At 43.4% G+C, this 26662-nt stretch overlaps 1 protein-coding gene across 1 annotated transcript in view; it reads left to right on the top strand.

Annotated features, from left to right (window-relative positions):
• The first annotated feature begins 14141 nt into the window (after positions 1-14141).
• ENPP6 (ectonucleotide pyrophosphatase/phosphodiesterase 6) overlaps positions 14142-26662 on the top strand; it is a 55043-nt gene continuing 42522 nt past the window's right edge. Inside the window, exon 1 of the mRNA XM_084860300.1 lies at positions 14142-14536. Coding sequence (XP_084716426.1) covers positions 14299-14536 — 238 coding nt within the window. The 5' untranslated portion in view covers positions 14142-14298. The remainder of the gene's footprint in view (positions 14537-26662) is intronic.

The raw sequence follows: 26662 nt of genomic DNA, 5'->3' as shown, positions 1-26662 counted from the left end.
TTGCCATTTTTTTCATGCATTTGTACAATATACACACATTTATCTTCTTGCATTCTGAAATAGCCAGTTCTGTCACCAGAATACAATGCAGTGAGCTACCCCTAGCCATACAGCCATTATTTTTAAAGGTGTAGGTGAGTGGGGAAAATACTTTTCTTTTGTTTGGGTGGGCAGGATTAATGCAGAGTTCCACCGCATTAAAGTTTTAAAGTTTTGCATAGAAGAGCACTCCCTCTTTAGGATCAAAATGGCAAAACACTGCGGGGGTGGGGGGATATCCTGGCCAATGTATTTTGCACACAGCTGTATTTTTTATTGATCAGAAGTCAGAAAGAACCAGAAAGTAAGTTTAAACAATGCTGACACCTAGTGGTTGCACGCCACCCAGAAGACCAAGACGTTCCATGCTAGAACAAACTAAAGTCAATCTAGTCAAACATTCTTCAGTGCTTAGTATTTTTTTTTTTTTTTAAGTACAGTGCTCACTGCCTGTTTAAAAATTTTTTTAAGGGTGAACACTGATGCAGTTCGCACCTAATGGCTAACTATGGGCTAAACAACCCATAGTCAGCCATGGCTGCAGCAGAGCACGTGAGCGTGCTGCCTCTTGCAAGCTCACCACTTCTGCTTTCTTTCTGGATCACCAAACAACTAAGGAATGTCTCATTCCTGAGTTGTGGCCATGCCATGCAAACCCAACAATGGTTTGTTGTTGGGTTAAAACTCTGAGTTGTTTTCCCCTCAACAATCCAGAGTGCCAGGTTTGCACATCACGGCAACAACCCAGGAACATGGTATTCCTGGGTTGTTTGGCGATCTGGAAAGAAAGCGGAAGTGGTGTGCACACAAGGGAACACACTTGTTTGCTCTGGCGCAGCCATGGCTAACTATGGGTTGTTTAGTCCATAGTTAGCTGTTACATGTGACTGGGTCACTGTATCACTCCTTGGCATGGCTAATGCCTCCACATTCATTACCCAAAAGATAATAGTCCTGTTGGAGCACACATTATGATTGTATCACAGTCATAGTTTATGGTTTGGAGTTGTATCAATACAGCACCAATTAACAGTGGCCTTGTTGAAGTTACAACAGGTCTGGCTCTGGTCAGTGCCTAGATGGAGAACCACCTGAGAAAACCAAGCATGCTGCTTTCAGTTTCATGGTGGAAGAAAGGCAAAATATAAATGTACTAAAGCAAACATGATTGACATCAATGTTTTCTGTAGATGCTTGCCAAAGTACCCCAAATTCTCTTTAATGAAGAAGTAAACAAACAAACAAACATAGTGAACATACTCCCTTGGACAGCTTTTTGTTTTCTAGGAATTAAAAAAATTGTAGTGGTTGAATCTACCTTTATGCTAAATCAACTGTGCTGATGCAAGTGGACTTTCCCACTGCTTCCTTCTCATGGCAGTCCCTCCAGCCTCCTGAAAACGCTACACAGAGACCTAGTTCACACGACCACTATGGCTTAAATAAGCTACAGGGTAGGTTGTGCGAGGGTTAAACAACCCTTGCATAACCCTAAACCAAGGCATGGGTTATGCGAGGGTTGTTTAATTCTCACACAACCCACCCCCTGCTGGGTTTGGGCGACACAACAAGCCATAGTTGCAGCTTGAATATTCAAAATGATTGCCTGCCCACCCGCAAAGCTGCCCATTGAGTCAGGAGACCCTGCTGAATTGGGTGAGCTGTAGTGTTGGGGGATCCCCCAAAATCAGGCAGAGGGACATTCCATGAGTGGAGCCCTTCCTCTTGTGGAAGTTCTCTTCCTCTTGCAGAAGGCAGATCCTTGATCCAACCCTAGATGCAGTACTTATGTTCTATACTAGATAACATATGCATATATACTATAGTAATAGTTGGTGTACATGTTTCACCTATTTTCTTACTGATATTGCTTTGGTTTCTAGAAACCTTCTAAAATGGGGTCCCCAGCCCTTTTGAGATGGTGGGCACATCTGGAATTTTTAGAGAGTGTTGTGGTCACCGATTCATAAAATGGCTGCCATAGTGGGCATGGCCGATCACAAAACACTGATTTCCCAGAAGGCAAACTAGAAGAAAAGTAACTTTCCCAAGAACCTAAGTACAAGATAGAGGTGGGATCTGGGCTCCAAAATACAAAACCACTCTTTTGAACCCAAATAAAGATGGCACTGGAGGGCAGCCCTTCACTTTGCAGCATGCCAATCTCTCAATTAAAAAAATAATTTCAAAGATCATAAGAAATAAATATATACAAAACAACATCAGTTGAGCCAGTGTGGTGTAGTGGCTAGAGTGTTGGACTGGGAGTCGGGAGATCCGGGTTCTAGTCCCCACTCAGCCATGGAAGCTCACTGGGTGACTTTGGGGCAGTCACAAACTGTCAGCCGAAGCTACCTCATGGTTGTTGTTGGGAGGATAAAATGGAGAGGAGAAGGATTATATATGCCACCTTGGGTTCCTTAAGGAGGAAAAAAGGTGGGATATAAATGCAATACATTAAATAAACATCACCAGACTGTTGGAGGGGGTGTAATACATTAACTATGTACCATCATATGTGGTGGGAATGTGGACAAATACATAGCTTTTGGAGGCAGGTCTTTCAAGAATGCAGTAATATAACAGGAGTGGAGGTTCACATGGATCCTAAATTGGCACTACTATCTATCTTTAGTGGCCCTAATAAAAATTTACCAGACAAAGAAAAGCTGACTTTTATGATGATAGTGTCTTGTCCATTAATAGCAAAGAATTGGAAAGAATCTACAGATCTATCAATAATTCTAGTATAACTACCTTTGGAATATTGTGTTGGCTGAAAAACTAACTAAACAGATAAGGGCGCAAAGACAAAAAGAATCTAACACCTTCCATACAATCTGGTATAAATTCATTGACTATTAACAAACAGGGTTCCCAGAGAAAACCACCACCATGTCGCAGACAGATATGAAAAGATACATTTAAGGAGCAATCCTATGGCCACTAGACAGCAGCTAGACAGCCATAGGATATGCTGTTTTCCAGGAACCAACCTCAGAGCCTGTGCTCCTAGGTCGGTTCCCGGAAAACTGACCTCCCCCAATGTCTGTGCTGCCTCAGAGGCAGCGTGGAGAAACCTCGTCCTCCGCACTCAGAAGAGGAATGCAGAGCGGCTGAAAAGGGGTGGGGCTGGGAGCATTCCGGGGCGGGGAGAGCGGACAGCTTTTTCCGGCTGTCTAGCAGAAAAAGCAGAGCAGGAGAGGTGCGGAGGGAACGACCCTCCCCCCGCGTGCTTCTCCTGCCTTGCTTTGGATAGGCAGTCACCTCTGAGTTCTGAGACGGCCGCCTATATAGATAGGATTGCGCCCTTAGATAATTACAACTGAATCTTAAACCCTGAAGAACTTCTGTAGATAAATGTAAGGTAATTGATACACTGAAACTCCTGTGTTTCCTGTTGACTGTCATTGGATTTCCTATGTAATGTTCGTGTTTTGTTAGAATATTTTTATGTGCCCATTGATTACATTGAAACATGTGATTCAAACCCAAAAAAAATAATTTTAAAAAGAAAAGAAATAAAATTAAAAATTGGGCAGGGAGCTCAGCAGCCACCAAGAGAAGGGTATTCAGGTATTTTGGTCATTGTGGGCACCATGTTGTAAACCCCAGTTCTAAGTTTCTCCCTCCCTTTTAAAAACTTTCTGTGACCTAGGAAATATGTTTATGACACAGACACAACAAAATACATTATTTTGCTTATGAGTGATTGATTTTAAAAGAGAAAGAGAAGGAAGTTAATTTTATTCATAAATGATCTGCAGTTAGGAGTGAGCAGTGAACTGGCCAAGTTTGCTGATGACACAAATGATGTACAGTTGTTAAAACAAAAAGGGATTGTGAGGAACTCCAAAAGAATCTCTCTGAACTGGGATAATGGCATCAAAATGGCAAATGCAGTTCAATGTAAGCCAAGTGATGAATGTTGGGGCAAAAAAATTCCAACTTCAGATATAAGCTGATGGGATCTGAGCTAGCAGTGACTGACCAAGAAATTGGTCTGGAGGTTGTGGTGGACAACTTGATGAAAATGTCAACCCAGACAGAAAAAATGTCTGTCCAACCCCCAGCTGGGGAATGCTGGGGGTTGGAAGACTTTTTCTGAGTAAACATGCATCGGATTGCACCCTAAAATGGTCAATGGCCTGGAGCAACTCCCCTATGAGGTAAGGTTACAACATCTGCGATAGTTTAGCTTAGAAAAGAGGTGAGCATGGGAAGACATGATAGAGGTGTACACAATTATGCATGGTGTGGAGAAAGTAGATAGGGAGACGTCTTTTACAAGATGTAGTGATGGTCACCAATTTGGATGGCTTTAAAGGGGGAATGGACACATTCATGGAGGATAAGGCCACCAGTGGTTACTAGTCCTGATGACTATAAGCTATCTCCAATTTCAGAGGCAGTATGCCTACATACACCAGTTCCTGGGGAACATGGGCAGGAGGTAGAGGTGTACGAAACCCCCTTACCAGGGGTCCGTGGGGGGGAGGCGATCCACTGGCTCCACCCCGCAGCAAGTCCACAGAGCCACCAGCCGGCTCCGAAGTGCCAGCGATACAGCCACTATTGCTGTATCGCTGGTGGGCCGGATTGGCAGTCAATCCGGCCCACCAGCGATATGGCAATGGCGGCCGTATCACTGGCACTTCGGAGCCGGCCGGCAGGGAGGATCCGGCCAGCGAGGATTCCTCATGGAGGCAGAGGTAAGTCTTCCGATCCTCCACAGGGGGGGCGGATTCTTTTGAATCCGGCCTCGCTGGGGTCCGTGGAGGATTTCTCCCCCATCCCTAGCGGGAGGGTGCTGTTGCATTCATGTCTTGGTTGTGGGTTTCCTTTGGGCAGCTGGCTGGCCACTATGTGAACAGAATGCTGGACTAGGTGGACCCTTGGTATGATCCAGCATGGATCTTCTTGTGTTCTTATGATTAAGCATGCCAAGAAATCATACCTTTGACTTGGTTTCCTTATCCAAATGTGGGCTAATGTTGCTCAGTGGTGGAAAAAATACTCTGCATATGCTCAGGGACACTGTCTCATATTCACATTTGCCCAGGTTGTACCCTAGAATGGGGTGAGGGGTAGAATCCAGGGCTGAGCCCTTTCTCCAATAAAACTTACTTTTCCTAGATTGCATCCAAATAGTATGTAGCTTTACATATCATAACGACATAGAGGGACTGCAATAAAATGGTTGTTGTTACGCAACATTATGAAAAGTTTGGACCTGAAATATAAGGAGGGCTGTCCTAAGTTATATTTTTCTATCAGTCTCTGTCACTGGAAGAAGCTTCTATCATCCTCTAGATCAAAATGTTCAGCCAACTGTTTTAGCTCATTTTATTTGCTGATTCAAAAGCTCCCAGTCTGCATTTTTCTAATTAGTCAGCAATTAAAATCATGTGCAACCCATGCAATTAATGAGTAAACAAAAAGAGAGCGAACTGGAATAGAGAGACTAGATGTTTTGGCAGTTTAGGGGGTTTATTAGAGGAGTAACCTATCTCCATGCCAAACAATTTAAGTTTCAGTATTACTTGAGTACACAATTACTTACATGGGATAACTGAGGTCCTCAACCTAGTTCTCAAAGCAAGTGTTTGTATCACAGTTTCATGACCACACTGTTCTCTTTCAAGAATGTATTGCTAGAAAGGCCAACAAGCAGAAGAGATGGAAGCCATGGGCCTGTATTTGTTACTAGTTCTTTCTAGATCAAGACAAACCTTTAGGAGATGAAGGACAGAAGAGTCGGCCTCATTGGGTCGGTTCTCAGGTCACAATAAGCCACCATAAAAATAAGCTACAGTAGATTGGTTGCTCACGAACCCATGTTAGTCCCAACAGACGATCAGGCACTCTGCAGCTTGCCATGGCTTGCTTCACCCTTAGTCCTCCTGCCAGCTCCTGGCACATATCCCATGGGCCTTTGCAGCACAACCTCAGCAGCCTACAAATGTACTCATTAGTGGAGTAGAGTTTATTTTGTAGATTTGTTTTCATGTTCAGGAAGATTTGCACATATTGAATGTGTGTTTCCTGCCCCCATCTTTGGAGAGATTTAGTGTTATTCTTTTTTCATCTTTGGGGAGATTTGCGCAAATTTAACTTTTTTGTTTTTAAAAAACTTTCGGGGAGATTTGTGGAAGTTCACTAAAGTGCAGTAGCTACCTCTTCTGCATTCCATCTGCATTATTATTAACCTGTATTAGGGGGCTAGTGCAATAGTTACAGTAAGGGGAAAGTCACTCTCATTACTGCACACAAATAAAAGCTTGAGAGCAGCATGCATGTGCAGCTCAACACTGAATCTGCTTGGCTGCTAGAGATTCCAGGTGCCAGCACAAGGCTTGCACCTTTATTGACGCAAGTGAGCTGCTTTAAAAAACAGAGAAAGCAGGATGCTACCAATGGACCATGAAAGATTGCCAGCAAGTCTGCAATTCTGCTCTTGGCACTGTGCCTTGGATTTGCTCTTCTTTGTCATTCCAGGTTGCCCTCACCCTTTCTTGATACAGCTCTGACCCACACCGCTCAACTATTTGCTGGGCTGTCCTTGACGCTCTTAGACTGCTAAAGACTTACTTCTGAAAGTTCCTAATTCTTGGCTGACAAACTCTTTGTTTTGGCTCTGTTCTGGATCCTTGGACTTTGCACTGGCCTGGCTCCAACCACATTAAGTACGATCCGGTCTTTCACTTGGCTCTTGACAAAGAAGAGCTCCACAAGAGTACAAGGGGCAAAGACTGTTAAAAAAAATAAAGAACAGTTTTCTATTGAAAGGATGTCTTATCATAGCAAAATGGAGTCAAAATAATAACCATACATAATAATTATATAGTCCTTTTTCTTAACAGCTCGAAGTGTTTCATATACCTTATTTAAGTATAACGATTTCATAGTGTGGGCCAGCATTATTATTACCGTATTACAGACAGCAGAATGTAGAATGAGGCAGCAGACACAGAAGTTGAGGTTTAAAAGGCCACCACTAAAGGCAAAATCTTTGGCCAGGCTATTGTAAAAATAGACAAAGTACAGTTTTGTCACCCTCTATGCTCCTTTCTTACATGAAATGAACAGAACAGGTTCTGAGTTAAGCACTGGGAAACATAATGAGCAACTAATAATTATACCTAGCATTTTGTAGCATCACTTTGATCCCTGACAGCTTATGTGCATGGTCTTTCGGTTTTTTCATGGGTAGAATTGGCCCCTAAAGCCATCAGAGTAAAAAAAAACCTCAGTTTTTAACTAAATTAAAGTTAGGCAGGGGCTGAAACACCACATGGCAATTCACATGTTGTCATGGTTGAAGGACTACCTAGTACATGGGGTTGTGGAAGACTGACACAAAAGTTTTATAATGCCCCTCGCCCTGCTTCGGTATGCATTTAACTCTACCTGTCCATAAATTAAATGTGTATACTGCAAACAGAATATTAGAAACTCCTAAAGAAAAGTACTGGAGAAAATAAATGCAATCTGTGTAACAGCTGGGTAGGGCTCTTTGATGGGCCATCTTGCAGAACTTAATGACAGCTCACTGAATTTGCAGGAGCAGTGATAGCAAAAACAAATTCATCTAGTGATGCTTTGCTACTTAGAAAGGAGACAGAATAGATTCCAAGGTTTAACAGTTTGACATCCAGAGGTTTAAATTTAAGGATTTATTATTACGTAGAATATAGTGTTAACATAAGTTTTTTAATTGTCTCCATTAGAATATTTGAATATGAAATTACATTAGAATATTGCCATTTAAATCAGTTTTGTTTAGTAAATGTAGGCAGATTTCATTCATGTTAATGATGGCTATTATACTGATGATGATGGTTTTTATTACCTTATGGGTGCTACCCATTTAATGATACCTTTATACATGTATATATACTCACCATTTCTTTTGATTCTACTTTTGAATTCTAGAAAGGTATTCCTTTTTAACACCATTCAGAGTATTTTGTTGTTCGGTCATTAAGTCGTGTCCGACTCTTCGTGGCCCCATGGACCATAGCACGCCAGGCCTTCCTGTCCTGCGCTCTCTCCCGGAGCGTGCTCAAGTTCATATTCATTGCATCCGTGATACTATCTAGCCATCTCATCCTCTGCCGTCCCCTTCTCCTTTTGCCTTCAGTCTTTCCCAGCATCAGGGTCTTTTCCAGGGAGTTTTCTCTTCGCATTAGGTGGCCAAAATATTTGAGCTTCAGCTTCAGTATCTGTCCTTCCAATGAGCACTCAGGGTTGATTTCCTTTAGGATGGACTGATTGGACCTCCTTGCAGTCCAGGGGACTCGTAAGAGTCTTCTCCAGCACCACAGTTCGAAAGCATCAATTCTTCGGCGCTCAGCCTTCCTTATAGTCCAGCTCTCACAGCCATACATTACTATTGGGAAAAACATAGCTTTGATTATATGAACCTTTGTCGGCAAGGTGATGTCTCTGCTTCTTACTATGCTGTCTAGGTTTGCCATAGCTTTCCTCCCAAGGAGCAAGTGTCTTTGAATTTCATGGCTACAGTCACCGTCTGCAGTGATCCTGGAGCCCAAGAAAGTAAAATCTGTTACTGCTTCCATTTCTTCCCCTTCTATATGCCAGGAAGTGATGGGACCAGATGCCACGATCTTAGTTTTTTTAATGTTGAGTTTCAAACCAGCTTTTGCACTCTCCACTTTCACCCTCAACAAGAGGCTCTTTAGATCCTCTTCGCTTTCTGCCATTAGGGTGGTATTCTCTGCGTATCTGAGGTTGTTGATAATTCTCCCGGCAATCTTAATTCCGACCTGTGATTCATCCAACCCGGCATTTCTCATGATGTACTCTGCATATAAATTAAATAAGCAAGGTGACAATATGCAGCCTTGTCATACTCCTTTCCCAATTTGTAACCAATCGGTTGTTCCATGTCCGGTTCTTACTGTTGCTTCTTGACCCTCGTACAGGTTTCTCAGGAGACAGGTAAGGTGGTCTGGTACTCCCATCTCTTTAAGAATTTGCCACAGTTTGTTGTGATCCACACAATCAAAGTCTTTAGCGTAGTCAATGAAGCAGAAATAGATGTTTTTCTGGAATTCTCTTGCTTTCTCCATGATGCAGCGAATGTTGGCGATTTGATCTCTAGTTCCTCTGCCTATTCGAAACCCAGCTTGTACTTCCGGTAGTTCCCAGTTCACATGCTTTTGAAGCCTAGCTTGTAGGATTTTGAGCATAACCTTGCTGGCATGTGAAATGAGTGCAATTGTGCGGTAGTTTGAACACTCTTTGGCATTGCCCTTCTTTGGAATTGAAATGTCAACTGACCTTTCCCAGTCTTGTGGCCACTGTTGAGTGTTCCAAATTTGTTGGCATATTGAGTGCAGCACTTTAACAGCATCATCTTTTAGGATTTTAAGTAGCTCAGCTGGAATACTGTCATCTCCGCTAGCTTTGTTGTTAGTAATGCTTCCTAAGGCCCACTTGACTTCACTCTCGAGGATGTCTGGCTCAAGTTTAGTGATGCACTATCATGGCTATCAGGGACATTAAGATCTTTCCTGTATAGTTCTTCTGTGTATTCTTTCCTCCTCTTCTTAATCTCATCTGCTTCTGTTAGGTCCCTGCCTTCTTTGTCCTTTATCATGCCCATCTTTGCACAAAACGTTCCCTTGATATCTCCAATTTTTTTGAAAAGATCTCTAGTCTTTCCCATTCCATTGTTTTCCTCGATTTCTTTGTATTGTTCATTTAAGAAGGCCTTCTTGTCTCTCCTTGTTATTCTCTGGAACTCTGCATTTAGTTGGATATATCTTCCCCTTTCTCCCTTGCTTTTCGCTTCCCTTCTTTCCACAGCTACTTGTGAAGCCTCATCAGACAGCCACTTGGCTTTCTTGCATTTCTTTTTCTTTGGGATGGATTGAGTTGCTGCCTCCTGAACAATGTTACGGACCTCCGTCCATAGTTCCTCAGGCACTCTGTCTATCAGGTCTAATCCCTGAAATCTATTCCTCACCTCCACTGTATATTCATAAGGGATATGATTTAGGTCATACCTGAATGATTTAGTGGTTTTCCCTACTATCTTCAATTTTAGCCGAAATTTTGCAATAAGAAGCTCATGATCTGAGCTACAGTCAGCTCCAGGTCTTGTTTTTACTGACTGTATAGAGCTTCTCCATCTTTGGCTGCAAAGGACATAATCAATCTGATTTTGACATTGACCATCTGGTGATGTCCATGTGTAGAGTCGCCTCTTGTGCTGTTGGAAAAGAGTGTTTGCTATGATCAGCGTGTTCTCTTGGCAAAACTCTATTAGCCTTTGTCCTGCTTCATTTTGTACACCAAGGCCATGCTTGCCTGTTATCCCGGTGATTTCTTGACTTCCTACTTTAGCATTCCAATCCCCTATGATGAAGAGGACATCTTTTTTTGGTGTTAGTTCTAGAAGGTGTTGTAGGTCTTCATAGAACCGATCAACCTCAGCTTCTTCAGTCTCAGTGGTTGGGGCATAGACTTGAATTACTGCAATGTTGAATGCAAACATAAAACAAAAACAAAATGTAATATAAACAAAAATTGGTCAGCAGCACAATGTGCTGGATCTTAGAGAGAATTTGACATATAACAAGTAATTGGTCTCGATACGATACAAATGCCTTGATAATCTGAAACAGTCTGATAAGTAATTTAGGGAGTAATCCTATCTAGATCAACGGTCGCCTCCGACCCCAGAGGTGACCGCCTATCCAATGCAGGGTAGGGGCAGCGTGGAGGGGATGTTCCCCACCGCACTTCAGCTGCTCTGCATTCGCAGCTAGACAGCTGATTTCGGCTGCCTAGCCACAGGAAGTCAGAGCGGGGGGACCCCCAATGCCGGACAACGCATAAGAAGCATTGGAAAGGCACATCTGCCCTTCCCGCCCTCCCCGCCTTGGCCCGCCTCCAGGGACACCCTGTTTTTGCTGCTCCACACTCCTCTTCTGGGTGTGGAGTGCAGGGCCAATCCATACCGCCTACAAGGCAGCATGGGAGGGGGCAGTGGTCAGTTCTCAGGGAACCCATCTATCCTATGGCCGTCTAGCCGCTGACTAGCAGCCATAGGATTGCGCCATTAATTAATTTGAGTAGATAACATATTATATTTAGCCATTCAATTTTGCTGGACTCAATTTTTGGTTTCCAGTGTTTGGCAAAAACTATCCAAGCAGCTGTTAAGATGTAGAGAAGAGATGTATGGATTAAATGTACTTGACAAAATTCAACAAAAAATAATATTGAGCATATCATCTGTAACTGGAATATCTCATTGACAATATTCCAATATTTTCTGCCTCATAGGACAATGCCACCATATATGAAGAAAGTCCCATTTAGCTGACCAGCAAGACTAACACTTATGGTTATCTCATTGAACCAACTTCGAACTTGGCTGCATGATTAGATCCCTGCTTGCAATTAATCCTTAGAGTTCTGAATGATGTTAAGAAGGCAAATTTAGTGAGCTGTCATTATGTTTTGCAAGATGGTCCACCAAAGAGCCCTACACAGCTGTTACATATATTGCATTTGTTTTCTCCAGTACTTTTCTTCAGGAGTTTCTAAAATTATGTTTGCAGTATACACATTTACTTCATGGAAAATGGTGATATAGAGGTGTTATTCCTAATAAGAATAATTGCATTGAATGTATCTGAAAACTTGTGTCAATATGAAATACCAGTCCTTGATTCTGAGGTCCTTTTATATGCAGTAATAGGATTAACCTGACAACAAGCCAATATTTGCCACTAAATGGCAAATAATGCTCCTTTAATACCAGGCTAATGCAATCAAGTCAAACTGGTACAGAAGTTACCTTCAGCAGGCATTCCAATCTTTTGACAAAGTCCTGCTTTCCCCTATGTGATAAAGAAATAACTCTTATACGAGTTGTGCCTTTCCTACATCAGTTTTCTACTCCATGGTGTATAGTCTTGTTCACAGTGCCATTTTCACCACAGAATGCCTATCACTACAGCATTTCCTCTAAAGAACATAAGAAGCACACATCTAGTCCAGCATTCTGTTCCTACAATGATCAACAACATGCCTATGGGAATCCCACAAGCAGGACATGAGGGCAATAGCACCCTCCCACTCATGTTCCCCAGCAACTATTATTCAGAGGCATACTGCCTCTGAGACTGGAGGCAATGACCTGGTTCACACGTAATGATAAACCGTAATTTAATTAACCATGGTTTGTTGAATCGTGGATTGTCCTTAACGTTCATACCTGGAACTATGGGTTAACTATGGATTGTTAACCACAAACAATCCACAAGGAGAACCCATGGTTTGTTGTTGGGTTGTAAACTGGACTGTTTAAACCAGGGGTTGTCATTACCTGAGAAGCCAGAATTGTGGATTGTTCATGGGTTGTTTTGCCAGGCTACAGAGGCAGTGGGTAAAAGCAGTCACAAACTCCATTCTGTTTACATGCCAATACTGCAGTGCTGCAATGGCAGTTGCGATACAGGGGGAGAGCAGTCAAAGGAGGAGGGAAACAAACAAACCAATGACTGAGAAACCATGTGTCAGGAAGGACACTGAGCCCATAGAATCCCAGAGTAGTTCTGATTCTGAGGAAGAGCAGTCGCTCCTGGGAGAGGAGCGCGCTCCTCTTTCCCAGGGCCAACAGCTGACGGAGATTCCTCCCACCAGCATTCCTAGCTTAGATAGCAGTCCAGGGAGTGACAGAGCACAGGAAGCAGACTTGGTGGACGCGCGACGTCGACGCAGACAGCGGCGCCAAATGGAGGGCGCAGAAAGGAGGCGTAGTGCCCGGTTAGCGCGCAAACAACGACTGCGCCCAGAGGATCCAAGGGAAAAGGGGAGGGACTCTCCCTAGTCCTTAAGTTCAGGGGTCTGCCAGTAATTCCCTTTCAAACAGGGACCAACTGTTCCAACTTAGGGCATAGGTACTCTGCTGCTCAGATCTAGTTGCTAATTTGGTAGATTTGTTAAGTTGTAAAAGAGGAATAAAGCTTTGAAAAGAATCCATTTGTCTGTGTCTGGACTTGGCTACTGGATTAGACTAAGAGAGGATCCAAGGAGCCCTTGATACCATGGTTTGTTCAATCATCTCCCAAGACACCCTAGGTAGGGCAACAAACCATGGTTTAAATAAACCATGGGTTAGTGTTACATGTAAAGCAGGCCAATATGTAGTCATCATGACTAGCATCCATTGGTAGCCTTATCCTCCACTGATTTGTCTAATCCCCTTTTAAAGCCATCCAAGTTGGTGACCATCACTACATCTTGTGGTAGTAAATTCCATAGTTTAATTATGCACTGTGTGAAGAAGTACTTCTTTTTATCTGTCCTGAATCTCCCGCTATTCCTCTTCATGGGATGCCCCTGGGTTCTAGTATTATGACAGAAAGAGAAAAACCTCTTCCTATCCACTTTCTCCAAATAATGCATAATTCTACATATCTCTATCAAGTGTCCCCATACTCACCTTTTTTCTAAGCTAAAAAGCTCCAAACATTGTAACCTTCACTCAGACCATATAACCATATCGAACTGTAAAATACAAAGAGGCGTGCCCCCTGCTTTCCTCAGGAAATAGACTATAAATACAGCAAGCCTTTTACATATGGGGAAAATGTCTGCATTGGTTAACAAATATCTCTAAATTTGCAAATATCTGATACCAATGTAATAGAAGATAATATACAAGTTAAAGAGAGAAATAAAACTGACTCCTTATCTTTAAAATTATATTGACTTACTGACTTTAAGGGAAAGATTTAATACCCTTAGAAATGTATTTTGTTTTCAAATTTATCTATGTTCTATGAAGTGCTCTGAAAATCTGACAAGTCAGAACAGAGAGGCTCTATTATTACCATGTTAACCTTTTGCATGTCTAGGAAGCAGCATTAGATTTAATACACAGAAGTACGTGTCTTAGTCCAGCTCCTTTAGTGCTGTGTTTGTTCTCTAATTAGAAATGTGGTCAATGGCATCTCCCTACTTTATCTTAGAAGTCAATGTTCAAAATCTTACATTAGTTAGCCTGTAACTTTTAAACTCTGCCAAGTTCAATTGGTGCTACTGTCCCTTTAAACTCTGGAATTAAACCAGCAAAGTGAGAACAAGGAGTGAGGTCCAGTCCAGCCCTTGAGAGCAGCTTCAGATGCCTCATTCAGAGTTACTGCACAGGGACAGGCAGTGCTGAGAGTGCTGTCACTGCTCTGGCAAAACTCTGGCAACACTCCATCTACTAACATGGAAAAGCGCATGGCCCCCTCTCTCCTGCTTGTCCTCACCCTGGCAAGCTCATCCCTCGCACGTCAAAAGCTCTTGGTGTTCTTGATTGATGGGCTTCGCCATGATTATATCAGCGATGAAGTGCTAGAATCCTTGCCTGGCTTTAAAGAGATTGCCAACAGGGGAGTGAAAGTGGATTACCTAACACCAGACTTTCCCAGTCTTTCCTATCCAAACTATTATACACTGATGACCGGTGAGTACATTTTTTAACTTTCTCATTGCAGTGCTCTCAAAGTCCGACAGCCTGAACTGCTGCAGATCACATACGGTCACTAGGTTCCGTAACATGTGGGGATGAGTACAGACGATGAATGCTCATCTGAAAGCTTTCTCAGTGAAGTTGAAAAGGCATAATTGGAATGAGCTGTAAAAAAAAAAAAAAAAAGACAAATTAATCATTCACTCCACTATGACATAAGACACTTTTTGCACAGATATGATCTTGTCAAATAGTTAGAGCTTGTTGGCTCATTTCAAGAGCCCACAGTGTAAAAATGCAACCAGATAGTTTTAGTAAATGTACATTGACTTGTACTGTTCTATTTAAATTATAATAATTTGCTCTAAATTTGCATCTATATATAAATTAGCACTTGAAAATTTTATTTAACAGTACAAGTATTGACTTGAATTCTCCTCTCCAGAGAGAGAATTTACTAATGCATACCTGGCATTAGTAATAGTAATTAAGGGTGCAATCCTATGCATGTTTAGATAGAGAGAAAGCCTACAAGGAGTTGTAAGCCTTTTCTCTGTCTAAACATGCATAGGATTGCATCCTTAGGGAGCAATCCTATGGCCGCCAGTCAGCCATAGGATACGTCGGTTTCCGGGAGCTGACCTCGGAGTCCGCGCTCTGAGGTCGGTTCCCTGAGAACCGACCTTCCCCCCTTCCTGTGCTGCCTCACAGGCAGCTCGGAATGGCCCCGTGCTCGGCGCTTGGAAGAGAACTGCAGAGCAGTGAAAACAGGGTGTTCCAGGGGGCGTTCCGGGGCAGGGAAGGCAAGTGCCGGTACAACACATCCTATGTGTCGTCCAGGAGCCTCTTCCCCTGCTCTGCCTTCCCTCAGCTAGACAGCTGAAAGCGGCTGTCTAGCCACAAATGCAGGGTGGCTGAAGCGTGGAGGGGACAATCCCCTCCATGCTTCTGCCTGCACTGGATAGGCAGTCACTTCCGAGTTCAGAAGCGGCCACCTCTCCCAATAGGATTGAGCCCTAAATGATTCTTGAAGACAGAATACTTTTCTCAGCTGGTGCATATCCCATCATTGGAACATTAGATTCTGCTGAGTGTTCTTCCACACCTTTCAGTCACTGATTAAGACATATTTGGCTCACTGCTGAAAATGTACATACAAGTTTCGGGACAGTTTTAAAAAATACTTCATGATCTGAAACATTCCAACTAAAAATTAAAAGTCACATTAGATAAGGTTGTAATTATTTTCTTTTCCTTTTTGTGACCTGTCACATAGGAGAATACAAATGCTTCCATGCCTTGTTTGTACAGTAAATAATGCCTTTTGCTGTAAACCTGGGCAGCATCTAAGGTACTGTTCTGGGTTTGGGGATAGCCTGAATGATCTCTCAAGGATCCCCCAACTCTGTGAGTCTGGTTGTGAAAAGAGATGGTTAGAATGGGTCAAACTAGTTGGACATGTTTAGCCTGGCAGATTCCCTACTGTTATGGTGATTAGCCCCCCACTCCAAGGACTGTGCAAACTGAGTCTGGGGAGAGAACAACAGAAGCAAGCTAAGTGTGTGTGTTTAACAGTCTGTGCTGGAACTGGATCTGAAAAGGAGGCAGAGAGCTGACTTTGCTCTCTCTGCATGAAATCCCATGGGACTATGGGTTCCCCTAAACATCTGATGGGAAACAGGAGCCTGTTCTATATATTGTAGTATATTTGATGTATAATTGTTTTCCATTTTCTCAGCAATGTCTGCAATTGTTGTCCTGACCAGTTTTCATATGAATGGGCAGGATATTATTTCTATTTGTGTAATACATATTAGTAGTAAATAATGTTGTTGCAGGCACGAACATTCCAATATATGCTACGACAAGATTTTTTCACCCTTGGTAAACTGCCATTTATATAATTCTCTAGAATACCTTAAGGGCACAATCCTATGCATGTTTAGACAGGAAAAAGTCCGACAGCTCCCTATATTCCCCAGCCAGCCATGCATAGGATTGCACCATAAATGTTTTACAACCTGATTCTAAGCATTTGTGCCAACATCAATGCATGTGGCACTTGCATAACAAAACGCTTTGTAAAACCAGCATCACATCATGGTTTGTGGCTTTGTGCTGGTGCTCTGGTATGTATATTGTATTCTGTGATGGTACAATAGGCTTTATGATTGGCAGCTAACCACATCGGCTGGCCACTTAGATTACTTACCCTGGAAAAGTCCTATTCACTTCAACAGGAGTCCTTCAGGGTCAGCAGTTTGTGGACTGGAACTTCTGTAGTGTTTCCAAAGTTCACATTTCCTTCTTGATTCAGTTACACAGCAGGAATGCACAAGAAGAGAAAAGGAATATAAATAAGGGAAAATGTGTCCAGAAACTGCACACTGATCCTGGAACTGAAAGGCAAGACGAACATTTTGTATAAACTAAAGGCCACAACTTTATCAAACATAAAGGAACTGCCACAGTTTAATACATTCCTAGTTGTTATTATTGAATTCCAACATGTACACCTCTCCATTTCTTGGGATGAGCTGAGGGTGACAGTCTCATGGAGAATCAATCATCCCTACCCTGCAATGATGAAAAGTGCCACATTGTCTAAGTCCGCACAACACACTAACCCACAGTGGGTTGTTGTCTGAAACAACCCATGGTTGGTTAGCATGTCGTGTGAACCTTGATGGGGGGGGGATGTTTTAAATTACCCACTTCCCAATGGGACACCCATGTTTTTAAGGCTGGACTACACCCTTAGAGTGGTCCCCCACCTAGCCCGCCTCTACCTGTGCCAGCCTCCCCACTGCTTCATATGAAACTAGATGCCCACCCCACTTAATCCTGAAGATCGCTCTCACCACTTTTATTTTGACAGCTGTGACAACAGAAGTGGCTTCAGCAATCTTGAGGGAGAAGGGGAACTGCATGTGGGGCACCCTGAAAAATGGATGCAGGGGACTAGATGCAGCCTATCCTCAACTGCAACCCTGTATGTTTGCTAAGTGCAACATGCAGGGCTCCAGTCAGGGCAAGCTGGGTTTCTTCGTTAACCTGCTGTTGCGCAAGTAAGTGTACAGCAGTGATAAACTGAAGGAAAAAAACATTAAAAAATAGGGAGACATGAGTGCATGTTCCCTGGGCACAGGGAAGTACATAAAAGATTTTCCTGGCCCTGTTTTTGCTCAAAAACAGGGCTGGGAAATTTTTTTTTAAAGGGCTCTGACCACAGTCGCAATGGGGGACCTGGCAGGAGAAAATATGGGTTCTGCCGCCAAGTCCCCTGGGATGCCAGGTGGAGCCGGCTGAAAGACTGAGGGAGAAGTGGGGGAACAACCATTGCACTGTGGGTGGTGCACCCAGTCATCTGTTGAGTGCACCAACCATGCACTGGGGGTTGTTCACAAAACAACCGCCAGTGCATGGCTAGTCACCCATCATGGGTTAGCGTGTCATGCAAATGTGCCCAGTGTCTCAGAACTATGATGGGAGGTAGGGCAACAGGCCTTAAAAAGACAGATGGAGCCTATCTTCCATTGGCTACCCTGTGTAAAGCTGGAACTCTAAGCAAAGCCATGCCCCAGGACAGGGGTGGGTAACCTGGTGCCCTCCAGATGTTTTGGACTACAACTTCCACAACCCCTGACCATTGGTCATGGTGGCTGGCACTGATGGGAGTTGTAGTCAAAAACATCTGGAGGGCACCATGCACAATACTGCCCTTCCACCTACAATGCAAGGTGAGAGAGAAAGAGGCTAACATACATATGCATGCCAGGAAAGCTGTTTTTGCACAAGACAAATGGATACGTTGCCTCTTCAGTTTTATGTGTGAGATTTACTAGGCTGTGCTACTGTCGTACTCATCCCTTTCTGCATTCCCCACCTTCCTGCAACAGCAATTCATCCATCCAGGTCGAAATGTGGCTCTCCATTGAACGTTTGTGATGTGCATGCAGCCAAGCTTATGGATGTTTACATGGAAGCAAGTCCCCACTTTATTGAAATAAACTTTCTTCCAAGTAGCTGCCCATAGGACTCCAGCTTTAATTGTTTCTGAATGCTGAGTAGCGATTGCTGGTGGTGGTGTATCATACAGAGGACTATATAGTACTCTAGGAGAACACTGCCAATTAATATAATGCTTGGGCACACATAAATTGTGCTCCTAAAAGTTGAATCGAATAGTGTCATTCCATTAGCACAAAGCTTCTACCAATTGCGGAAACCCAAGTTTATCCTTGCGCAAGTGTCAGATCCAATACTTTGATTCCATTTGCACAAGCTGTTGGACAAGTTTTGTACAAGTCTTTGTGCAAGCCATTGTGCTAGCTGTTCATAAGGTGTTGCACAAGCTGTTGTACAATGCATTGCACCAGCTGTTCTACAATTTTTTTCACAGAACACTGCGGAAAGCACTACAAAAGCTGTTCTGCAAGTTATTGCACAAGGTGCTGCACAGAGTATTACAACAAAGTGTTGCTTGTGCTAGGTGTTCTAGTTATATCTGGCGTTATGCTAGCAGAAAAATTACAAGGGTTGGTGTTGCTCTCCCAGTGGTTGCACAACAGTAGTTTTATGTCTTCCCCACCCCCCCACCCCCCAGCACCGTTCTCCCTAGCACCTAGTGGCTTCCCTGATTCCCATGCTGCCTTTCTCCAGCTCTGCAGTTCCTTCCCTGATCTCTGCACTGTCTTCCCTACACCGCCGCCCCTCTCCCATGGCTTTCCCAATCCCTGTGGTGCACCGCGGTGCCAACCCCATTATAAAGGTAATCTACAATGATAGTCCTGTTCACAGAAATCCAGTAAACTCATGGCAATATTACTGCTTGAGTCACGCGGGCATCTTAGATAAGGGCCATCTTGTTCATTCTTGTTCAGTGTTTATGGCACACTATAACAGAGGATAGGCCCTAATCTCTCAGGGTGTTACCATTTTAGTGGATTGTTGCACATCTACCTAACTGACAACAGACTAGTGAGGCTGAGGCCTAAACAAGATCTTCCCTTGCAGCTTTTAAAAAAAGATTAAAAGAACCCATGGGAAAATCTGTATCATATGGTGCCCTGGTGCTGGGAGTGTGTGTGTGTATGTGTGTGTGGTAATTTCCCTCCCCTCATGCTGAGTTTTCCCAACCTAAATCCTGCCCCCACCCCAAAATAAGAGAACCTGTATATTCTCCCCTGCAGGGCAAAAATAGCAGCTTTGGAGGAAGAAGACTTTCAGTCAGGAGGAAAATAGCTTGTCTGAGCGTCCAGCACCAAAACACACCTTTGATCTCTCATTGGCTACTACACAGAACACCCATTTCACAGAAGAGAAATTAGTGAGGCTGGGGAACAAGGCCACAAATGTGTGCTTGTTGGGGGACAGGGTGGAAGGGAAAATCCCTTTTCCCAAGGGGCTGAAAGAGGTACACATACGTGAAAACACTTCATCTGTGATCCTCAAGGAAACAACCAAAATAAAAACTACAATAGAAAATGGGATCCAAGTGGGGGAGGCTGAGGTGTGTTTGCAAAATAGCTCGTCTAAATCCACCAAAATCCACCTACAATGGTCACAGACCAAGATCTTAAAATAACAAAAGGAGCCCCATCAAAGACGGACCTTGTCAAAGAATGAGAAATAGGAGAGCAAAGTGCTAACTTACCAGGGTTGAAGAGGCATGAAGATGGAAGGGGAGCTTTGCTGCCTGCCTGCCTGCCTGCTATGCTCCACCCCCACCCATTCCCTCTAACCTACATGGAACCCTGATTTCTCCCACATGGGGCTTTTCTAGTCCCTTTGTAAAACATTTCTTTTGCCCCACATCAGCTGCTGGGGACAGCACGGGGGAAAGGATCAAGAGAGGAATGGGGCAGGAGAAATAATGACAGAAAGCTCTCTCATGACTGCAGTGTTATGGAAAGAAGTTACCTATCTCAGAGTCTTCTTCAACCTTTCAAAAGTCAACTCCAGAGTCCTGATGTTGTTGTTCAGTCGTTAAGTTGTGTCCGACTCTTCGTGACCCCATGGACCATAGCACGCCAGGCCTTCCTATCCTCCACTCTCTCCCGGAGGGTGCTCAAGTTCATATTCATTGCATCGCTGATGCTATCTAGCCATCTCATCCTCTGCCGTCCCCTTCTCCTTTTGCCATCAATTTTTCCCAGCATCAGGGTCTTTTCCAGTGACTTTTCTCTTCGCATTAGGTGGCCAAAATATTTGAGCTTCAGCTTCAGTATCTGTCCTTCCAAGGAGCACTCAGGGTTGATTTCCTTTAGGATGGACTGATTGGACCTCCTTGCAGTCCAGGGGACTCGTAAGAGTCTTCTCCAGCACCACAGTTCGAAAGCATCAATTCTTCGGCGCTCAGCCTTCCTTATAGTCCAGCTCTCACAGCCATACATTACTACTGGGAAAACCATAGCTTTGATTAGACGGACCTTTGTCAGCAAGGTGATGTCTCTGCTTCTTACTATGCTGTCTAGGTTTGCCATAGCTTCCCTCCCAAGGAGCAAGCGTCTTTTAATTTCATGGCTACAGTCACCGTCTGTGGTGATCCTGGAGCCCAAGAAAGTAAAATCTGTCACTGCTTCCATTTCTTCCCCTTCTATATGCCAGGAAGTGATGGGGCCAGATGCCATGATCATAGTTTTTTTAATGTTGAGTTTCAAACCAGCTTTTGCACTCTCCTCTTTCACCCTCAACAAGAGGCTCTTGAGATCCTCTTCGCTTTCTGCCTTAGGGTGGCATCGTCTGCATATCTGAGGTTGTTGATAATTCCCCCGGCAATCTTAATTCCGACCTTCATCCAACCCGGCGTTTCTCATGATGTACTCGGCATATACATTAAATAAGCAGGGTGACAATATACAGCCTTGTCGTACTCCTTTCCCAATTTTGAACCAATCAGTTGTTCCATGTCCGGTTCTTACTGTTGCTTCTTGACCCTCGTACAGGTTTCTCAGGAGACAGGTAAGGTGGTCTGGTACTCCCATCTCTTTAAGAATTTGCCACAGTTTGTTGTGATCCACACAATCAAAGGCTTTAGCATAGTCAATGAAGCAGAAATAGATTTTTTTCTGGAAATCTCTTGCTTCCTCCATGATCCAGCGAATGTTGGTGATTTGATCTCTAGTTCCTCTGCCTCTTTGAAACTCAGCTTGTACTTCCGGTAGTTCTCCGTTCACATACTGTCGAAGCCTAGTTTGTAGGATTTTGAGCATAACCTTGCTGGCATGTGAAATGAGCGCAATTGTACAGTAGTTTGAACACTCTTTGGCATTGCCCTTCTTTGGAACTGGAATGTCAACTGACCTTTTCCAGTCTTGTGGCCACTGTTGAGTGTTCCAAATTAGTTGGCATATTGAGTGCAGCACTTTAACAGCATCATCTTTTAGGATTTTAAGTAGCTCAGCTGGAATATTGTCATCTCCGCTAGCTTTGTTGTTAGTAATGCTTCCTAAGGCCCACTTGACTTCACTCTCTAGGATGTCCGGCTCAAGTTCAGTGACGCACTATCATGGTTATCAGGGACATTCAGATCTTTCCTGTATAGTTCTTCTGTGTATTCTTTCCACCTCTACTTAATCTCATCTGCTTCTGTTAGGTCCCTGCCTTCTTTGTCCTTTATCATGCCCATCTTTGCACAAAACGTTCCCTTGATATCTCCAATTTTTTTTAAAAGATCTCTAGTTTTTCCCATTCTCTTGTTTTCCTCGATTTCTTTGCATTGTTCATTTAAGAAGGCCTTCTTGTCTCTCCTTGCTATTCTCTGGAACTCTGCATTTAGTTGGATATATCTTCCCCTTTCTCCCTTGCTTTTCACCCCCCTTTCCTCAGCTACTTCTAAACCGCCACTTTGCTTTCTTGCATTTCTTTTTCTTTGGGATGGATTTAGTTGCTGCCTCCTGAACAATGTTACAGAATTCCATCCATAGTTCCTCAGGCACTCTATCAGGTCTAATCCCTGAAATCTATTCCTCACCTCCACTGTATATGCATAAGGGATATGATTTAGGTCATACCTGAATGGTTTAGTGGTTTTCCCTACGTTCTTCAATTTAAGCCAAAATTGTGCAAGAAGCAGCTCATGATATGAGCCACAGTCAGCTCCAGGTCTTGCTTATATACGGTTAATTTCAGAGGAATTACTGGAAAATCTGTATCAGACAAATTATCTAGTCCAATGGTGGGCAAATCTGGATCTACTTGTAGATCTTCTGGTGAGGAAGAACAGTGGGATAATGCCGAGTGGATTTTTGTGTGGAAGGACTGTGAGCTCCGTTCAGTTTTGGTACTCAAATTCGTGGGATCACAGTTCTGTACTTCAGAGTTTAGGTCTTTTGCACCAGGCTCCAGTTTTTTAATCTTGAGGCTCTGGTGCAAAAACCAAGTAGCTCCCACAAGCCTGAAGTCTGTCCATCCCTTATCTAGCCCATAATGTTACAGCTCTCTGATTTGTAATGAATTTTCATACTTGCGCTGTCATTTATGAAGCTATTCTTGCAACTGGAAATAAGACAATACTACTCCTAACAACCTGAATGTATGGGTCTTGGTTTTTAGGCTCAAATTATGAAACACTTACATTTCCTTTCCCAAGCCCAGCTTAACAACAAGCAATTTTCTTGCTCTTTTAAGAGAAACTGAATCTGTTAATGTCATAACTCAGCTCAAAATTTTTTGGACTAAAACAAATACTGTCACTATTTAAATTTATCTAGCATCTCCCTACAACCCCATTGTTCTATTCAGTGCCTGGGATTTATAGACCAATGAGTACTACTAGTAATTTACAGCAATATGAAAACAAAAGCCAGCTGAATTCTTTTCTCTTTCTCCTTTTGCTCATTAAGTGGTTTCCCTTTGCTTTAAGTTTTGCTTCTCAGTTTGGGGGTGGGGGTAAGGAAATCATCATCATCATCCCACCTTTTCCCCAATACTGGGACTCAAGGCGGCTTTACGACACTAAAAACTTAAACAGTTTTTATCCATTGTACTGGAAATCAGAACTCTGTTTGGTTAGGAAAAGGGACATCACAACTACAGGAACCACTTAGAGAGCAGGTACAATGAACTCTGCTATGATCATGGACAGATTAGTTCAATCTTGTTTCAACAGTGGAATATAGTCATAAAATGAGAAAACAGCCTCGATAACAGCAGACCCAAGGCTAATTCACACTAGTACTTCAACCACATGTTTTTATATGCTTTGTACCAGAAAATATACTGAATAGCTGGTGCAGTATTGCTTGTCCTGTAGTGCTCTACATCTGAGTTTCTTTGTGTAAAAGTCAGCACTTTATTAACTTTACTGAAGCGTCTTTTGTTTGGACAGTCACTTCACAGTGCCCTTCATCCAGGCTGTTGTCCCCATCCCTTCCTCAAAATGAGACTCATATTGTGAGAAGCATGTGTGGTACATAACAGGGCAAAATGTGCCTTAAAAAGAGACTCCAGTACGGACTGTTCATGCACAAAACATCCCCTGTAATATTCTGCCTCCAAAGATTACTTCAAAAGATTTACGTTGTGCAAATTTGATATGACCCAACAACTCATAATCTGGGAACTGGGTAAAAACCTTTACCCTTTGTTTATATTGTTTTGCATGCCCTACACCCCTAAGTAGTGGGAAGTTCTAGGAGCGGCACCACCAGTTGTAAGTTACTTTGTATGCGAGAGCACTGGAACATGTCCTTGTAATATATGCTTTACTTACAAATTTATAAGCAGAGCAAGTGGAGCCAAACAGGCACTTCACAAGGCATAGTCCCAGAGATATATTTGGGCAACCCCCAAGGCTGCACCCCAGTTCGAGAAACCAGGGCTGGCATCAGGGTTTGGCACCAATGGGCACCTGCCAGGGTCCACTGCCAACTCTCAGAATCTTCTTCCTTCTTGTGCTCCCTCCTTCCTGTCATTGCTATTGCTACACTTGTTTGGGTCATACATCTCCACACACGTCAAAACCCATTTTCCTTGTTCGAGGCATAAGCCCCTCAGGAACAATGACAGACTAGGGAAAAAGTAACTTTAAGCATGTTAAGTTCTGTGGAAAAGAGTTTTCTGGAGGTACAAAAGGGGCGGAGTTGCCAAAACTACTTTTTGAAAAGAGGGGCAAATAGACACTGGATGGGTGTTTGGTGCTAGATGGAAGTTACCCACTTGTGTGGTTTTTATCTTGTACACTGCCTTGAGAGGGTTCCACCCTTAAAGGTGTCCTAGAAATAATTTTAGATGATAGATAGATAGATAGATAGATAGGGAGACTGGTTTTTGTGACTCCAAGAGTTCCATAGCCCAGGGTACTTAGGGTTAGGAAACTGCCCTTTTCATGTCAATAAAGGATGGCGGTCAGTCCTAGCAGTCAAGCATCTTTGTTTTTAGATGCAAGTCCTTCACTTGCTTAGCAACTATAAGTAGACTAGAAAGAAGCAGACACAAAATGGAGGCTATCTGGCAACACTGCTTGTTTATCTACCCTCACTGAATATGCAGACAGAGAGCTCCTGCTATTGGGCGGTAGAATGTAACAAACCAACAAACAAAAACAGGAGTGAGAAGACAGAGTAACATCCTCCACTTGCCTTTGCACTCTTTCTGTCTCTCTGGGCAGTTATGCAGACTGGGTAGAAAGGGCAAGTGAATGGACAGAGTGAGAGTGTCCAAGGAGTAGCAAGGAGGTGAAGGATCCACTAAGGACATCTTGGCCACCCACCCCCAAACCTGAAGCCAGCACTACTAGAAAATCTCAGTTCTGTTGCTATGTCTTCCCTGTCTTTTCCAAACTGCCAGCCACTGTTTGTCACACATATCTGCCCTACTCCTTAGCTGGAAGGGTTTCATTTTCTACAGGCTCTGATTAATGTCTCATTCAAAGAGACAAAGACCTGGTTTGCACTTAATGAGAAGCCACCATAGAGGAATGTCCCCTGGGGCTTCTTGTTGTGGCAGATGCCATTTTGAATATTTGAGCCATGGTGGGGGCATGCCATAGCTTGTAGGTACATGTGAACCCAGTGAGGGTGGGCTGTTGGGTTGCCTGACAAGCCACCCACAGCCCTAAAACAACCTATGGGTTCTGGATGGCTTGTCAAGCACCCCAACAACCCATCCTCGCTATGTTTGCACATAATGACAAGCTACGGCACCCTGGCCATGCCTTGAATATTCAAAATGGCAGCCACCACAGCAAGAAGCCCCACAGGGAAATGGTAGCATCTTGTCCTGTGGGAACGTGCCCAGAGAGATCCCCAGTTTTCAGAAGACCATCTCCTAATCATGAGCAATCATTGATGAAAAAACAACAACCATCCAGCCTGGACCATTAACCAGCTATCTGTCTAACAAAGGACTGGTTGTGCAACAGCTGTAACACCCTCCCCCAGCCCCAGTAATAAAAACAGAGGAAGGAGCCAAGCCACAAAAATGTCAACACAGGGTACATCCTTCAAACTCAAGGTCATTCAAAGTTCAGGCTAAAATCATACAATATAGCTTAAACCGAAGACAACACTTTGGTGGGTGACATTGTAGAGCTCCTTCACATTTGGGCATCAAGCTGCTGAATCCTTCAGTACTTCAGAAATATCAGGCATTGAAGCTTGATTATTTTATTTAAATTTATTTCTATAGGCTTGATCAGGCTAAATGTACTGGGGAGTGAAATGTAACATGCTAACCTGGGGCCTGTTTCCAAGACTGATTTACTCCGAACTGGCTGCGTGTGGAAGTTGTTAGGGATACCTGATGTCGTGGCCATCCAGCTGCCACCCCAGAGCTTATCACGGAAAAAAATGATTTCCTGAGACTACTTATAGTCCGATTCTTTTCCTTAATTCGGCTTGTCTGCGCTTCTGTTGTGGTGTACACCAACCTGCCACATTTACTCCAGTGTGTTAGCCCTGCCCAGATATGTGCCTTTCAAAGTGACTCCAGTCAAGGGGTGTTTCCCCAATGTTTTCCCACGTGCATTTTCCTGATGTTTCCACCATTTCCCTGCTGGCCACCAGAGTTCTTAAAAAAAAAAAAGAAGGATTAAACCAAAACAGTACTTTAGCACTATGTCACAAACCAGAAGTAAGCACTCCCCATTCACCAGCCACCAACTGTATCTATGTTGGA

Source organism: Heloderma suspectum, chromosome 5 (genome assembly GCF_057233095.1).
Source record: "Heloderma suspectum isolate Gila_16-S chromosome 5, 16-S_ref, whole genome shotgun sequence".
Lineage (NCBI taxonomy): Eukaryota > Metazoa > Chordata > Lepidosauria > Squamata > Helodermatidae > Heloderma > Heloderma suspectum.
This window is presented reverse-complemented; position numbering and strand designations above follow the sequence as displayed.